General features: G+C 36.6%; 1 protein-coding gene across 1 annotated transcript; it reads left to right on the forward strand.

The window, feature by feature from the left end:
* Positions 1-1420: 1420 nt before the first annotated feature.
* Dnajc21 (DnaJ (Hsp40) homolog, subfamily C, member 21) lies at positions 1421-17236 on the forward strand (the record flags this gene model as incomplete). The annotated part of the gene is given in 11 exon segments (XM_013515016.1): positions 1421-1514; positions 3231-3354; positions 3644-3766; positions 4139-4443; positions 5637-5788; positions 8031-8118; positions 11368-11526; positions 11942-11984; positions 13836-14008; positions 16133-16208; positions 16761-17236. Coding segments are annotated over 11 exon segments (1502 nt in total), but the record flags the coding sequence as incomplete, so codon positions are not given.
* Between the last annotated feature and the right edge of the window lie 756 nt (positions 17237-17992).

The raw sequence follows: 17992 nt of genomic DNA on the forward strand, positions 1-17992 counted from the left end.
AAAAAGCCATGACAAATTACCACACTGGGGAAAGTATTGTTAAGAGTTCTGTATTGGGCAGAAGGACACTTGTAGGTCTTGGGATCAATGTGCTAGGGTCTGAGAAGCAGTAGCAGTATACCCCTCTAGAGCCAGTTACACAGATGGTAAAGCTGCATCACTGTCTAGGGAATCCGTTTCTGTCCTATCTTCTAGCCTGTTATAAGATACTGAGTTGTAGCTTAAGGAACTTTGGCTTGCTCCATAGTTGTTTCAAAATTGCTTACTTCCTGACTGTATTAGTTGTCTATTACTGTATAACAAATTATCAAAGACTTAGAGCTTAAAACAACCAACAAAAACAGCAAGCATCTACTCATAAAGTTCCCCATAGTTTCTGAGACTCAGAATCTGTGGTTTGGCTGGTTGGTTTTATTGTACGACTTCTGTGAGGTTGTATCCTCATTGTCTGGTTCATGCACGAGGTTGTTGACACCCTTTAGTTCCCTGCTGCCTGTTGCCCCAGGGTCCTCCATTCTTTACCCGGAACTATCCTTGGGCTCCTGAGCTCCTCTTGCTGTGGCAGCTGCCTACTTGCACAGTGCTCCAAGAGAGGGCCAGAGCCCAAAATGGAAGCTCATCTTTCCTAACTTTGTAACGGTCTAAACTTCTTCAGAAGTTCAGTCTTTCATAGCTTCATCTCAGAGGTAAAGTATCATTGTGTCTGCCTCTGCTTTTGGTCACATGGGCCAGCTTGTGGAGGGCAGGGACTACACAAGGCTATGAATGCTCTGAGGCTGGGGTCACTGGGTGCTGGCTACCACACTAAGGCAAAAATGCTTTCTGAATGTGATGGTTAAGAAGCACAATTGAGGAAAGGTTACCTGATTCACAAACTTAGTTCTTAATTCTCAAACTAAATTGGTCACAAGCCAAAATCAAACTCAATGGTTGGGTTCACTGTTGACCTTAGGGAGAAATTTGATTTGGTTCATGACCAGAACTATGGAAAGAATTCAGTTCATGAACCTAGGTGCCTCTATGTCTGTCTGTCTGTCTATTTGTCTATTTTACGTAGACATTGATAAGAAAGAAAAATTTAAAGAGCATGAATACTAAACATAATCTAGCACTAAATAAATAATCTTTCTGTGACTGATATTTATTTTACTCCTTCTGAAAATGAAACATGTACTACTTAAGGTTTTCCATTTCTGGATTTCCAGATTGAATGTCCATCGATATAGCACAGTTTACAGATAGATGCTTGTGGTAGGTCCTGATTATTAGCTGTAATCTGGGATCTCTGTGTTTCTCTAGTTATTTTTCTTTATTTTGTATACTCTTCATCTGTTTATGACATTTGTGGTGGAAGAAGTCTCATTTATAATGTGTCTTCCACTTTTTTGATGACTAAATTTCTCTGACTTTATTTTTACAGATAAAAATTTGGATAACGCTGCAGAAGCAGCTGAACAATTTAAATTAATACAAGCTGCATACGATGTGTTGAGTGACCCTCAGGAAAGAGCATGGTGAGCACTGTGTTGTTCTGCATACCCTAGTTTATTTGTTGGGAGGAATTGTCTACAAGGGGTTATTGTTTTCTTTTAGTACATTAAATGATTTTGGCAAATTCCTATTCACCATATAAAATGAAATGTTGGATTAGGGGATAACCTTAGAGATGATTGTTCCAACTATCTGACCTTAGAGGTAATGAAACAGAAAATTTGATGATATTATGGAGTTTTAATTTTGATATTTCAAGTGGTTTCTCACTAAATGGTGTCTCTTTGGTATATGACAGATTTACGAAGTCAGGCAGTAAATTATTGTCAGAAATTGTTTAAGGACTTATATTTATTTACTTACCTTTTTTTTTTTTTTTTTTTTGTTGTTGTTTTTTGTTTTTTTGAGACAGGGTGTTACTATGGAGTTCAGGCTGGCCTTGAGCTCACTTTGTGCCCAGGCTGGCCTCAAACTCACAACGAATGATTCTCCTGCCTCAGCCTCCCGAATGCTGGGGTTACAGGCATGCGCCACCATGCCTGGCAGGACTTATATTTAAAGTGTTTCAATTCAAGAATATTTTCTAGACAACTAATTTATATGAAGAAATTTTATTAGGCATCTACATCTGTGATAGATGGTTTTATCAAAAAAGATCTGATAATTTAATCTCAGTTTCAAACAAAAATTTCCATGTTTGAAGTTCTGAGTGTTTGGATTTTTAATAAACTTTTTGCTATGAAGGGATATTTTTAAAACCCTGACATAATCATGCAAGAGCCTGCTATTACAAAGACCAGTGCAGTTACTGTACAAGTCATCTCTGTGTTAAAAGTTGTACAGAACAACTGCCTGTCAAGAGAGAAAAGCTGCAAGAAAATTCTTACAAAAAAATTTTATAGGAAAATCAGACCGTTCCAAACTTTATTCAAGTAATTCAGAAATCTGACCTTAGAAATGCTAATTTCTCTTAAACAAGGTTCCTTCCTGAGTTCCTTTTGTCTAGCTTCTTTTCTAGATCGAAGTTGTTTTCTTTTCCAAGGACTTCTTTACTTTTTATATAAAGTTCTACCTGGAACCGCTCCTGTTCCTTGGAAACAATACCATGCAGTGGCCAGAAGCCTGGTCTTGTTAGTGCAGGAGATTCAGTTTTGAGTTCTGGCCTTGCACTTATGGACTTGGATTATGGATAATAAGTGTATTATTCATTATTGCTGAGCTTCTATTTTCTGCTGTATGATAATAACTACCTTTAGGGAGTTATTATACAGAGTAATATGGGTATATAAACTTCCTAGTTTAAGTCTGTATACACATAAGAGTCTTGTTCTGGTGGGTATTGATTTCCCTGGTCAAAAATGTACAGTTGGTCTGTGGACCAGATTATGTTCGTTGCTGTCTTGTTTAATAATCTTTCTTTCTTGTGGAAATGCAGCTAGTTTTCTGGGAGAATCCTTGGCTTTTTAAGACATTCCTTGGCTTTTTAAATTACCCTATTCATATGGGCTAGTATTGTATAAAATATTAGAAGTTTCATCATAGTTTTAATCTGCAGTTCTGTGAAAGACTTAAATTCTTTTTCATGTTAATATTTCCTTAAAAGTGCTTGGTTGTGGATTGGATACATTGTGGGGGATACACTTCCTCTAGTAGTTTAGCTGATTTAGAGCAAGAAGCCCTTTTCAGTTTTTATTTATTTAGCCTTAATTAGTGGTCCTTTTTTTTTTTTTTTTCTAAAGGTATGATAATCATAGAGAGGCCTTACTTAAAGGAGGGCTTGATGGAGAATATCAAGATGACAGTTTAGATTTGCTTCACTATTTCACTGTTACCTGTTATTCTGGTTATGGAGATGATGAAAAGGTAAGATAAATGGAACTTTAATTTCTTATCAAGCAGTTAAGTCTCAAATGAAAAGAAAATTTAAAATACTATTCTATAATATAAAGTGAAGCAGTGTCCATTTTAAAAACTGAAAATGTATTGCTTCCATATATAAGCTATTAGCACATTAAAGACCTCCTTTGGAAACTAAATGTACTTGTAGCTGGTTACTGTAATTTTTCAGTGTTAAGTTTATCCTCTTACACTTTAAAATCTTATTCTGCAATTAAACTACAAACATTAAGAATTTGTGTTTCTGATTTTTTAGGGCTTTTACACAGTGTATCGTAACGTTTTTGAAATGATTGCAAAGGAAGAATTAGAGTCTGCACTAGAGGAGGATGTTGAGGATTTTCCAACTTTCGGAGACTCCCAGAGTGACTATGATACGGTAAAAGAAAAGTGCATTGCATCCTATCAACTAGGATTTATCACTATGTCTTTTTCCTCTTTTCTAAAAAATTCATGCTAGTCCTAGCCTATAACCTTTTCCTCTCGGTCCCAAAGGAAACTGCAGTTTTCTTAGTGCCTCCCTTATTTACCTTTTCTGTTTATGGACTGTTCTCATTCAGTGCTCAGAGAGATTTTTTTCTTATTAACTTTGAAGAACGATTTATTATGGAAAGCTTTAAAAGAACTAATGTATATATGAAAAAAGAAAGCTAGAAGATGTTTTACATCAGTGATATGTGAATATTAATGTATTTCTACAAATATATTAGTGAAAAACACCCAGAATTTTACCTGTTTTCTTTGTCACTAGGTAGTCCACCCTTTCTACGCGTATTGGCAGAGCTTCTGTACTCAGAAGAACTTTGCCTGGAAGGAAGAGTATGATACACGGCAAGCTTCAAACCGCTGGGAAAAGCGAGCTATGGAAAAAGAAAACAAAAAAACTCGAGACAAAGCCAGGAAAGAGAAGAATGAGCTTGTGCGTCAGCTGGTAGCTTTTATTCGTAAAAGAGATAAGAGAGTGCAGGCTCATCGGAAGCTTGTAGAGGAACAGAATGCTGAGAAGGCCAGGAAGGCTGAGGAGATGAGGCGGCAGCAGAAGCTCAAGCAGGCCAAGTATGTGACGCGTGCTGGTGCTGGTTCCTTTTCTCAGCATAATTGGGGGTCAGAAGGACATCTCTGGGTACCATCATGGGTTTTCATGTCTAGTTCACTTGCCTTTTTGGCCTCAGTTTTCTTTCTAAATGCTTACATTAGGTAGTGTTTTTTCACTTACTGTCAAAAAATTTTATTTTAATTTGGTTGTTTTCTTTCAAAGCTCCTTTAAACTTGAGGTCATTCATAAATTCCTATAAAATTTAAATAACTAATGTTGAGTTCTTACTCTTTGTTTTTTTTTTTTTTTTTCCCGGTACCAGGAGTCAAACTCACGACCTTGCGCTTGCCCGGCAGGCGCTGTGCCACTGAGCTAAATCCCCAGCCCCAGTTCTTACTCTTTGTATAAGACTTCAATCTAAGTGTTTTTCTGACAACAATTTTGTGAAGTAACTTCTGGTTTATAATCTCATTCTTATGAGGAAATGAGGCAGACAGGCCCAGAGTCGAGCAGTTAAGTCAGTCACTCAGCTGGGAAATTGGTTCCAAGAATTCTACAGCAGAGCCTTACTTTTGAACCGTGCAGTACTATCTCTTTACTGTTACTGGGATACCCAGTTCATTTTCATTCCTTTAAAGTTTTGTTGTTAAGCGTTATTATAAAAGTATTAAGTGTGGAGCATTATAGCCCCCTCCCCCCCATGGGGGCTGAACCTGCTAGACAAGTGCTCTGCGATGGAGCTACAGCCCCAATCCTTTATATTTTATTTTGAGACAGGATCTCTGTGTTGCCCAGGCTGGCCTTAAAGTTGTGATCTTCTTTTCTCACCCTCTTTAAGTTAGCCAGAATTACAGATGTATACCACTGTGTCTCGCTATAACATTCTTTTACATATGGTTTCTTTACTCAAAATTCTATTCATTCTATTTGACATCTTTTGAAAGTTGGTGCATTACATGCCACTTGGGACTTAAAGTCATCTGAAAACTTTTAGTAAGTTGCTAAAGTGTATATTTTAGAATATCACTATCTAGAAGAGCAATTAAAACTAAGCAGGTGACAGATCTCAATAGTTTTGCTCTTGTTCTGAGGATAGGTTTTGAGGTTTGTAAGCCCTGGAAACTCTTAAGGGATGGATTTTGAGCTTAGTTTCTGAAGTGAAAATTGTGCAGACATGATTGTCAGCATAGTGGGCTGTGCCTTGTTTGTCTAGACTGGCGGAGCAGTACAGAGAACAGAGCTGGATGACTATGGCCAACATGGAGAAGGAGCTCCAGGAGATGGAGGCGCGGTACGAAAAGGAGTTTGGAGATGGAGCAGATGAAAGTGAAATGGAGGAACATGAGCTCAAAGATGGACAGGATGGTAATTTTTCTTGATTTCTTATGACATTTTGGAAAATGTTACTGTGTATAAGGATGTGCACTTTGGTGCCTAGAGGAGCCAGTAAAGGGATCAACATTTCAAACAACAAGGAACTGGAGAGAGTGTGAAAACACAGAGCACCAGAGCTCCAGCTTGTTGTTGCCAGGATGGTGCCAGAGTTTTCATTTTTTTTGTTGTTTTTAATTTAACTGGGTTTTTTATGTGCTATCTCCCAAATATGGCAAATTAAAAGTAAAAACAATATTGTTTGGGCCTCACAAAACTAGTGTGTTGAAGTATTCAGTCTAGGTAGTTTGATCTGACAAACTCTTTTCAGCCTGTGTTCTGAATGGTTTGTGCTTCTGGCTGCATCAGTATAATGACAGATGTGCATATTCACAAGTGTGACTGACCGGCCAGCTAGTACAGAAAATGCAGTAGAGCAGGAGGTCAAGTTTTTATAGAAACGATTTCCAAGAAAGCAGATAATGTGCAGTAATCTTTACAGTGTGTATCATCGGTTCCTCTCTCATTTCCATCTTTATGGAGAGGCTCCCCTGGTTGTGCCAAATGTTCTTTTCCCTGCCTCTGTCATTGCAGTACAGGTGAGTGACTATTGTAAAAGGCAAGGTGTAGGGATTTTTGAGGATAGCTGTATACTTCATTTTCCCCACTGTCTCTAGCTCTTCCACAAGTCAAACAGTGATCTAAACATAGTTTACTAATTTACTTATCTACACTGTGGTTTTTCAGAATAATAGCCCAAATGATAAAATGACAAACATTTATTCAGAATGATTAGGAAATAAAATGTTTGTTAATGAATCAGAGGTAGTTGTGTAAATCATAATATGCTCCAAAAATATGAAATAGTCTAATTTACACAGCTTTACTTTTTTTTTAATGAGCAGGGTCTCACTGTGTAGTCCAGGCTGGCCAGTTTTACAAATTGTAAAGTCCTTTCCTGTCTAGGATCTCACTTGATCTTTAAATGTAGGTTTTGGTGATAGAATTATGTCCCTTTTAGTAATGAAAAAAATAGTAACCTGAGAAGCTGTTTCTGAGAACATGTAACTATATTGAGACCCAGACTTTTTCCAAATCTAACATTCCTTATTGACTATCAATTAATTAAAGGTTATTCCGTATAAATGATGTGTTGAAGTTACCACTGAAAAGTAGCACTACATGGACTAGTCTCCCTTATCCTCACTTCCCAAAGTTTCAGTTCATGAAAGAGATTTACAAAGACAATTTTAGACCTTACATGTAGCTATCTTCTGGCCTGTCCAGTAATGATATAACATTGTAAGCTAAGTTTTCGTGTGTAAGAAGAAAGTGGTGTTTGATGTGATTTTTTTGAGACAAGGCCTCACTAAGCAGTTCAGGCTAGCCTTGTACTCACCGTGTAGCCTGTGTTGGCCTTGAACTCATGGTGATCCTCCTGTCTCAGCCTCCAGAGTGCTGGGTTTACAAGGCTCAGGCACTTATACCTGGTTTACACCCAGGATTTTGAGGATTTTCTGAAACTTCCTGTGAGCAGAATTTGAAAGAAAGGTGATTTATTTGGAAGCCTGCCTTTATAATGCAGTGCTCATTTTGAGAGACCAACTCAAATCCTGATACCATTTATTTTTAGTACAGAAATTTTAAAAAAAACTTTAGTTTCTAATTTGTATGCAACTTTAGGTCCTTATTAAAGAGACATAATTTGTTAACATACTTCAGATTTGTGTTCTAACCCAGCAGTCCCCTACTGTTTGGCACCAGGAACTGGTTTCATGGAAGACAGGTTTTCCACAGATGGGGCATGGGGTTATGTTTTCAGAGCGATTGAAGCACAGTACATTTATTGTGTACTTTATTTCTATTATTACCATGTAATGTATAACAGAATAATTATACAATTACTTGCAGCTGCTCCCTAGCACTAGCATCCCCAGCCTCAGCTCTTCTTCGGATCGTAAGCATTAGATTCTCAAGGAGGGTACAACCTAGATTCCTCACATGTGCAATTCACAGCAGTGTTCATGCTTCTGTGAGAATAATGCCCAATTCAGGAGTTGAGCTTAGGCTGTAATGTGAGCAGTGGAGAGTAGCTGAAACTTCCCTTGCTGGCCTACCACTCATCTCCTTTTATTCAGCTTGGTTCCTCACAGGCTTGTACTGATCCATCGTCTTTGGGGTTGGGGACCCCTTTTCTGACCAAACAGGATTCTTACCATAAGCTTTCCTCTCACAGGTAAGGACAGTGATGAGGCTGAGGAAGTTGAGTTTTATGATGATCTTTACTGCCCAGCATGTGACAAATCTTTCAAGACAGAAAAGGCGTAAGTGTACAGTCTTCGAACTTTCACCTTTTCTTTTGAGGTGAAGTGTAACACTTTGAAAGTACTCAGGACTATGCTTATAGCACTTGATCACTAGCTCTTTCATGTCGCTTTGGGGGAATCTTGTCCACTAGGGGAGGAAGAAGTGTTCGTACCAGCAGTGAAGCCTCTTGTACCAGTTCTCCCTCATTGAGTACTCCTATGTAATAGCTACTTTGTAAATACACAGGCTGTTTCCAGAAAGTTCTGCTTGTTACACAGGCAAGGTGGCTACACCAAATCTCCTCACATCTCTACTTGTTAGCATCAGACTCATTTTGAGCCATTGCTGTTCTTTTAGTGTGTTGCTGCCAAACTAGGAACTTTAGCTTGTCCTCCAAGAGTTTATTTGTTGAAATGGAAGTGCTGCTTCTTGTGGGAACAGTGACAAAGAGAGACATAAGAATGCCATTCTATAAAGGAAGAGGGAAGAACATGTGAGAAAATGAGAGTTGAGTCACCAGGAAAAAAAAGCAGAACCTGCAGTTAGCAAGAAAGGACAGCAAAAGAATTGAATGAGCCAGTGGAAATCAGACTAGATGTACTGCAAAACCCCAAGGGAAAAGTGACAGGGTAGTAAGAGAAGTGGCAAGAGGCAGGAAACGTTAGAAGAAAGCAAGAAAACAAAAAGCAGCAGAAAGATTTTTAAAATTACTTGTAAATTTGGAAATAATATCATACCTAAAGAAAAATTGCAAGAGTATGTGGCATACTCTCTGCACCTGTTAGTAATGTTTTTAAAAAAGGCGAAAGATTTATGCTATCTGAAGAGAAACCAGAGTATTGTTGGTACTGTTTTGCTCCATTTGCATGTTCTGTCTTCCTCCCTCTCTGTCTCTGTCTCTACACACACACACAAACACAAACACGTTTGTTTTTTTTTTCCTGAAAATTTCAGAGTAATTTAAATATGTAATACTCCTTTGCCTCGAAATTCTTAGCTCTGTATGTCTTGAGAGTAAGAATATGTTATCAACTTTAGGAAATTTATAACACTGAGAGGGTACTTTTGTCTGATTTATTGCCATATCTCAATTTTGTCAGTTGATCCTTTATTCATGTTATATATACCAGTGCTGCCCAGTTCAGTACAGAATCCAATGTACTAGTCGTTTGAAATGTTTTTCATAGAAATTTCTTATTTTGGGTTTGTCTGTTTCTTCATGATTAGATTCAATGTATGCCTCCTCAGGCATTATATTGCAATTGTGTCGTTTTCAGGGGTTTAGATCTAGAAGCATACAAAGTCCTCTTGCTCCTCAATGGTGGTGATTGTTTTGATCATCCATTTTTCTAGTAGAGTTAATATATTTTTCCTTGCAATAAATTTTCCGTGGAAGTATATCTAATCTATGCGGAGACACTTTAAAACTCTGCAAATACCTTATTCATGAAAAATTTCCTCCTAAATTTAGCACTGTATGTATTGAGCATCAACCCCTAATTTGAAAATCTGAAATACCTAAAGCCTGAAAGATTATGAGTGTAGACATCATGCCACAAGTGGGAAAATTGCACGTGACCTCCTATAACAGATCATAGTTGATATATAGCATGCTAAAAAGGTATAGAATTACCTTTATGCCTTGTGTACGAGGTATATATAAAACATGAATGAATTTTTTGCTTAAACTGGAGTCTAATCTTCAAGAGATCTCATTTTATATATGAAAACTATTCCAACCCAATCACCACCACCAATTTGAAATCCAAAACACATCTGGCCCCTGGATTTTGGATAAGGATACTCAGCCACTACTAGTCTTTATTTTGTGGTGGTTAGCAAATGATGCTTTTTTTCCTCCTTCTTGATATATCAAACAGTATTTGCCCTTGTGCTATAAACAAGCTCTCTTTCCCATTTTTTTTTTTTTTTTTTTTTGGTCTTTCTCCGGTACCAGGAACCGAACTCACGACCTTGCGCTTGCCAGGCAGGCGCTTTTGCCGCTGAGCTAAATCCCCAGCCCCCCCTTTCCCATTTTTTTACCTTTGAATTTTACAAAGTTTTTAGGATTTTTTCAGAATTTTATAACTTGTTCCTGCCCTTTTCAGTGCTTGTGTTTTTCCAGATTTGCTTAGTGAAAGTCCTTCAAGTCAGTGCCTGTGTTTTTCTTATACATCTGCATCATTTTGAGCACTTACGGTCATATGATGTCCTCATTTCTCCAACAGATCTAGGTCTGAAAGAGAATTTCAGTAAGAAGGAGAAGTAGCAGCCTACATTAGAAACAGCAAAAAGCTGCACAGAAGGTGTAAAGGAGATAGTGATCACAAGGTTCTTTATGTTTTGGGAGGAGGGCGTATGCAGGGGATTGATCCCAGCACCTTGAACAATCCAGACAAGCACTACCACTGAGCTACATTTCTAGCCCAAGTTTCCTCCTTCCTAGTTTGTCAACTGATATATTGTCAGTTCTGTTTTACGAAACATTCTTTACTTGCCTGTGTATATACTGAAATAGACATTGCCTATAGATTTTTGAATAGCTTCAGAGATGTATTTGAACTCATATTTAGGGTGACAGGAGTAAAAAGAGAGACCTCCTGAGAAGGTGAAAACAGTAAAGGAAGTAAACTGTTTAAAGTGTCCTTTAAGCCCTCCTGTGACCACTCTGCAGTCCAGGGGTCTCCCTTTTAACATTACCATGTATATCTTGCAATTTCCAGTGACTCTTCAAACTCTTTACCCTGTCCTTGAACACACAAGCCCTTCGCAAACACATACTGATTAAAAGGGAACAGTGGAAAAGGTTTTCATTTTAAAAATTGAAAAATCAGCCAGGCATGGTGGTACATGCCTGTAGTCCCAGCACTCGGGAGACTGAGGCAGGAGGATCATTGCAAGTTCAAGACCAGCCTGGGCTACAAAATGAGCTCAAAGCCAGCTTGAACTGTATAGCGACATCCTGTTTCAAAAAGACCCCCCCCCCAAAAAAATTGAAAAATCAAAATAATAAATAGAGAATTTGGCCCAAAAAAGGAGAGGTAAATGTGTGTAAACAACAAGGAAGAAAATAGGAATGCTGGTATCCAAGAAGATGGAGCTTGGTTATGAGCTTTCATGTCTGAGCCGTCCCAACAGACTTCTGTGGCTCTGTATAAAGTCACAATCATTTAGCGGTTTCACCGTGGTTGCAGTTACCCAGCAGCATAGCTGGGCACATGTGAATGACTCCTAGGTCAGCCACTAATATCGGATTGTTCTTTCAGCATGAAGAATCATGAAAAGTCAAAGAAACACCGGGAGATGGTTGCCTTGTTGAAACAACAGCTGGAAGAGGAGGAAGAGAATTTTTCAGGATCTCAAGTAGATGAAAATCTATTGAATGCCAATTCTGAGGAAGAAATGGAAGATGCACCAAAACAAAAGTACCTGAAAAATGAAATGAAATGTTACTAGACATATTTGTCACATTTAAAGATAATATTTAAATGCCATTTTATCTCAGGGAAGTTGATTAGTTACAACAATGTTTTTTACATCTCTTGTAGATAATGAAATTTTATAATGCTGAAGTAGGTAATGATGTCAAAGATAGTTTTCATAGAATATATATGACTATGACAAAGCAGCTTCACATGTAGGGTAATTACTATTCATTTCTATTCATTTAACCACTGTTATTCTCTAAAATGACAGTGTGTACATTTTCTTATCCTTTTAACGCTTTATGGTGTTGAATATTTTAAATATTCGGTTTACCACTAGCATGTCACTGATTTTTTATGTGGTAAATCTTCACAAAGTCAAATATTTGACATATTAATTTATATTTGTTCTTAGGCTTTCTAAAAAACAGAGGAAAAAGAAACAGAAGCCGGCACAGGTATGTTCATAATGTTTTATTAACGTTAAATAACAGTTACAAATTTACAGTGTTCTTGTTTATGCAGTATAGTCTGTAAAGAGGAGAGAACTTTCATTCCATAATCTTATATTGGTTATAAATTGATTAAAAGAAAATGAAATTTCCAGGGGCTGGGGATTTAGCTCAGCAGCACAGCACCTGCCTGGCAAGCACAAGGTCGTGAATTCGATTCCCGGTACCAGAAAAAAACCAAAAAAAAAAAAAAAAGAAAAAGAAATTTCCTTTAATCAAACCTAAGTCCTACATCTTAGCTTCTAAGTTTCCATCCCCTCAGGAAGGAAACAGAGTTTGCTTTTTAGAGAACCGAATGACTCTGTACGGAGATGGGACAGATAGAAGGTGAGCCCAGAACTTCTTAGGTGGAAACTAAGGGGGCGCCTTACTCAGAAACTGATGGGATGTATCAGAAGCCTTCAGAACCTGACTTACAGAGCCTGCCAGGTAGGAAAATTTGAGTCAATCAAAAAGAATAGTGGTGATAGGTATATTTTCACATGTTGATTTTATTAGAAAACTCCTTATCAATACTGAGTTTACAGAGTTGAAGAAAGGAGATGAGAAAGCTTTATTCCAGAATATAAGTTAGTACAAATGCAGATGGCATAAGTAACAGAGGTAGAAAACTCAGTTTTCCAACTACCAGCATAATAAATGTCAAAAGTCATAGATTCTGCCTTGTCCATTGGGTGAATGGTTATTGTGGACAGGATATTCACACAATCTCAAAGCTGTACTCTGTGGATTATGTATTAACTTGAAAAACCTGATAAAACCACCTAATAAATGATGAAACTTGTTAATATTTTTGGAAAATGGGATGTACTGAGGACATAGCATTATCTTTGTAGTACTCTTGCTAGAAATGGTTAAACTGAATCCAGTCATTTGGAAACAATCAGACAAAGCCAAATGATGAGACATCCTACAAAGTAATCATCAGATTGCCAACATCATGAAAGATTTTTTAAAAGTGAGAGAACTGTTCTGGAATAAGATGAAAGAGATAAGAAATGCAATATGTGGCCTTTGATTATATCCCCTTTTTGGAATTTTCAAAAAGGAATGGCGAATTTGAATGTGGAATCTTGACAGGTAATATCTGTTAACTCCTGGTATATGATGAGAATCATGACTCAGAATATTTTTGTTCTTAAAAGATAAGATGACAGACATTCATATATGCCTAAAACTTTCAGAGAGTGCAGAGGGACTGAAAGTGTGTGTTCAGGTAGAGAAGGGAGGAGAGTGTGTGTGAGTGTGCACATGCACGAGTTTAGCAGATTGCCACTCAACAAAAGCATACATTAGCACTTAGTAAATATGTGTTTGCCAGACATCTTTCTTCTATACTGCCTATTCATGGCCTTGTTTTTTTCAGACTATAAAAGTAATAGTTGCTCATTACCAATCATTTGGAAAATGTAGAAAAGTATGTCTTCTTTAATTGTACCTATAGAGATTACTTAATATGTATTAAATTGTGATTGAACTGTGATGTGTAATTTTTATTTTGCTAACACATCATATTTTTCACATAATTGAGTAATTGAACTTAATGAATTTACTTCGTGTATTCAGCCATTTCACTTATTGAACATAGGAATTATTTCTGGTTTTCCCCTAATTTAGTATCTCTGTAATGAGCATATATTTATTAACTTACCCACTTCTTTTATTTCTTGTGATTTGCTCCTATTAGATCATAGAACATTATCAATTTATCAAAATTTATTATTTGGCGATATAACATAAGAAACAAGTATTACTAAATAGATTTGTTTGTAATGGCACATATGTTTTAATGTCTAGAATTATGATGACAGTTTCAGTGAAAGTGGAACTGGAGAAAGAGAAAAGGTTGATCCAGAAGATACTGATTTAAATGAAGATAATGCCAAAGAATTAGAAGATAATCTTGTAGAAAATGTCAGTGTCACAAAGCCCATCAAACAATGTGATGATCCAAAAAGTGAACCTAAAAGGTAGGTCAAAATTGCATATTGTTTCCTAACCACTGAACATTGAAAATAAGGACAGCTTTTTATATAGCTCAAATCTTTTCATGACTAAGTTAAGTATAAACTGTACATAAATACAAACATATATACAAAGGTACACATATGCCTACAGATAAGGCGTGTGTGAGAAGAAAGTGTTACAGTAACAAGCTTACAGATAGTTTTCTTCCCCTCCTCTTGTTGACTGGCTTCTTAATTCTGCTAATTCTTTGAAGGGAGATCTGAATAGTAAGTAGCCTCAGGTTCCCATCCTCACAGGAATATGAGAAAGAGTGAAAGTGACACAGTAAAGTGGGAGTGTGATTGAAAAAGCCCATGGCCGGAGCTGCAGTGATGGAATGGTAAAGTGTACTTCCAGATGTAAGGCATTTACATACAGTAGCGAGAATGAGGGAACATGTAACTGAGGCCTACAGTAGGGCTGTAGCTGCAGAAAAAGGAAGACAAGGAACTACACAAGCTGCAGATGTCAGAACTTTGAAAACCTTTGGAGAGTGGAAGCCAGGAAGGGGAAATGAACATTTATTTTGCTGATGCTAGACATTTGTTCTCATTTTACAGAGAAGCAATCTTAGGTTAAGACTTGTCCATAGACAAAAGCTGGTAGGTGGGAAAGCTCCCATTTAATCTCTGTCTAGCTCCATGGGGCCCAGGCATCCTGTAAGGCTCCTTGGGTTTTTTGGAGGGAGTGAGGGGTGGGCCAAGACATGGGGCTGTAGACCTCTAAAACCTCTTTACCTAATGATAAAAGGTGTTTGTTTACTTTCCATGTGACTTCTGCCTGAGCATTTATTTGGGGAGGATAAAGGAAGGATTCTCAGATTTGGGCAACAAGTGTATAGTTCGTTTTTTAGTTTTCCTGATATGAGAAAAAAACATTCAGAGAATTTGCGTTACCTTATCACTGAAGAGGAATGGCAGGGCTGAGACAGACACATCACCTGCCTCTGCTCTTCTTCCTACCCTAACCAGCCTCCTGAGAACAGCGCTTACTGCCAAGCCCTCTGCTGCTGATCTCTAGTGATGTGGACAACCATAGCAATCTATGAGAAGTGTTTTGTTAAATGTATGGGCACATACCGCTTTAAAAAAAATAAAGGTCTTAGATACTAGGTTCTGACAAATTACTTACCACTTATATTTCCCTGAGATTTCATAGACATATTTATGATTTTTTTTGTTGATCTACTTACTGCCTTTCATACCATTGCACCATTTTTTTATGTTTCCAGAACTGGCTAAATACTGCATAATAGCTTGTTACACTCCTAGTCAGCATCTTTAAAGGTGTATGCTTTTGGTATATGTTGGTTTCTGCTTGAGGAGTAGCTACCCATGAAGTGCTTGGAAGCATCATCATAACTCATTCACTGTGTGCTTATAAATACAGTTGGACTTAGATTTTTACTTGATAAATGTGGTTGTCACAAATGAGGAAAAATACAAAATGACTAAGGAAAATTAAAGTTTACCGAGGAAGTTATTACTCATAATGTTCAGGATGCAGACAGAATAGGAGAAACCTGACTAGGCTGACAGGTAGCTTCTGGTTTAAAGGGTCCACAGTGTCACCCAGATCAGTAAAAAGGATGCCATCTTTTAATAAACATAAGTTTCACATATTGAGCAAACTTAATTTATGAAAAATTTATTATAATGCAGTTTTTTCATTTCATGCTGAGTCTGAATATGTTCTTTAGAGACTGAATCAGATTCAAGAAGTTGATGTTTTGGGAACCACACATAATGTCATAGGTTATCTATGATAACTGCCGGTTGGTTGTGAAGATGATTTGCCTCGATAAATGGAGTATTTATAAATACTTTTTATAAAAATATACTAGTTTATTTATTTTAGGGATATTTTAGCTTTTGTTTCAACTGTTTTAAATTATGTGTGCAATTTGTTAATTTGATCTCTAAAGTTTACAAAGCATTTTGAGATGTGGTTAATTAAATTAGCCATTAAAGTTAATAAATTAGCATTTTAAAGTACATGTCATCTTTTGAGTGTTCTTGGAAGCAAGATGACCATTAAAAAGGGTACATTATTTAATTTTCTATTACACTGGAAAATTTATTTTCTAGCATTCCTAAACCCAAAGGAAAGAAAACCAAAGATATGAAAAAATCTGTCAAAGTAGCTGCTGAACCACAAATACAGGTAGGTCAAAATCATTTTTACATCTCTTTAGTGGACCTTGCTTAAGCAGTATAATGTTCTGAAGATGCAAATGCATACTGGGTGAGTCTTTCCCCAAAGAACCTGCAAAATACGGATTCATCAGTGGTTTTGCAGGATGCTGGTAGAGTTTTTAAATGTACTGCTATCTTTCCTTTTTTCCTCAAAGTAAAAGAAGTAAAAGAAGTACCCGAAATACTAGATACAGTAGTTACCTTTGTTTTCCATTACTTTGCAATCTTTGATGTTAGTGATAGGACTTACATTTGTTGAGTTCTAAAGATTAGTTGTAAAGTGCAAACTCGTTAGTCTGTGTGGTACATGCTGTTGAAACTCTGACCCCTTAGAGTTGATGGTGTTGGTTAATGAGATTCAATTTCCAAGAGCATCTGCCTTTACTGAGCCTGTTTTGGTTGCTATTTTGTTAAAATGTCTCGGTTTTATTGTTATTTTATATTTAATTCTGATGTTATAACATAAAACACTACTCTCAGGTAACACTTCCTTTTATTTATGATTTTCTTGCCTTTATAGAATGATGTTCTTATCAGCTGTACAACCTGCCATAGTGAGTTTCCATCCCGGAATAAACTTTTTGACCATCTCAAGGCTACAGGTCATGCAAGAGCACCTCCTCCATCATCCGTAAACAGTGTCACCAGTAGTCGAAGCAAAAAAGAAAGACGCAAAAACAGATAGAAATTCTGCCAACACTTTTTTTTCTTACTGTGTCCAGATTTTGAAACCAAAAACTGAACTGAAATCATCTAAAGAGTTAAAGTTTCAGTGATTTGCAGTTTATTGCATTGTGAAAGATTATTTTTTATCTTGTAAAGACACATTTTGTTTAATATATATTTTTTAAACATTTCACTGGTGATTGAATTCTACTTTTACCATCTGAATTGACTTGAATGTCTCAAAACAGGTACATATTGTAAAGTGCATATCTTGATTTCTCGTGTGGACAGAGATGTACAGGGAAATTAAATTATTTTAACACATACAAATGCTCCTTTCTACTGTTTTGTGAATTTCACATTGTTTTTAGTTCTTTTTTATTTTATTATGCTCTGTGATCTGTCAAAAAGTCAAGACTTTTTAAAATCAGCATAGATTTTTTTTTTTCCCACCTGATACGATGACTCTACTGCTTATTTTAAAAATATTTCTGATTAGCCAGTTGTTCATCATCATATTTTTTATTGGGAATGATAATCACTAATTAAATACTTGTTTCAATAATAATATCTCTTCAAGATTTAACTATGTTCTTTGAATTTGGTATTTTACTGGTACTTCTCTGTAAGATTCACCCTCTGGGTTTTTGCTCTGACTTGAAATATGGAGGCAGATTACTTTCTAGGACACTTCCTCCCTAAATGTGGTGGCAGCTCCAGAGTACTGTATGATGTGAACAGGTAGCAGATGGTTCATAATTTTACTTACTGTAAAGAATGTGTTCTTTATTGGGTTTTTTTAATTCACTATTTTCCTACGTTCAGAAGTTTTTCATTCTATTTTGCTTTAAATTTTTTGGGGGATGGTAACTTTCTTAATAAAGGGTTATTAGGTAGGGCTGATCACTTCAGAGCTATCTCTTCTATAGCAATGGTGAATATTAGGTCAAAAGGAATGTAGAGAATCATTATGACCTAGTATAATTAAGTATAATGATAAATGAGGAGTCAAGTTTTAGGATTAAGTTGGCTATTTTAAAAATTGGTCTTAAAGGCAACTTTATTTTTTTTTTTTTTTTTTTTTTT

Source organism: Chinchilla lanigera, unplaced genomic scaffold, assembly GCF_000276665.1.
Source record: "Chinchilla lanigera isolate Chin_1 unplaced genomic scaffold, ChiLan1.0 scaffold00025, whole genome shotgun sequence".
NCBI lineage: Eukaryota > Metazoa > Chordata > Mammalia > Rodentia > Chinchillidae > Chinchilla > Chinchilla lanigera.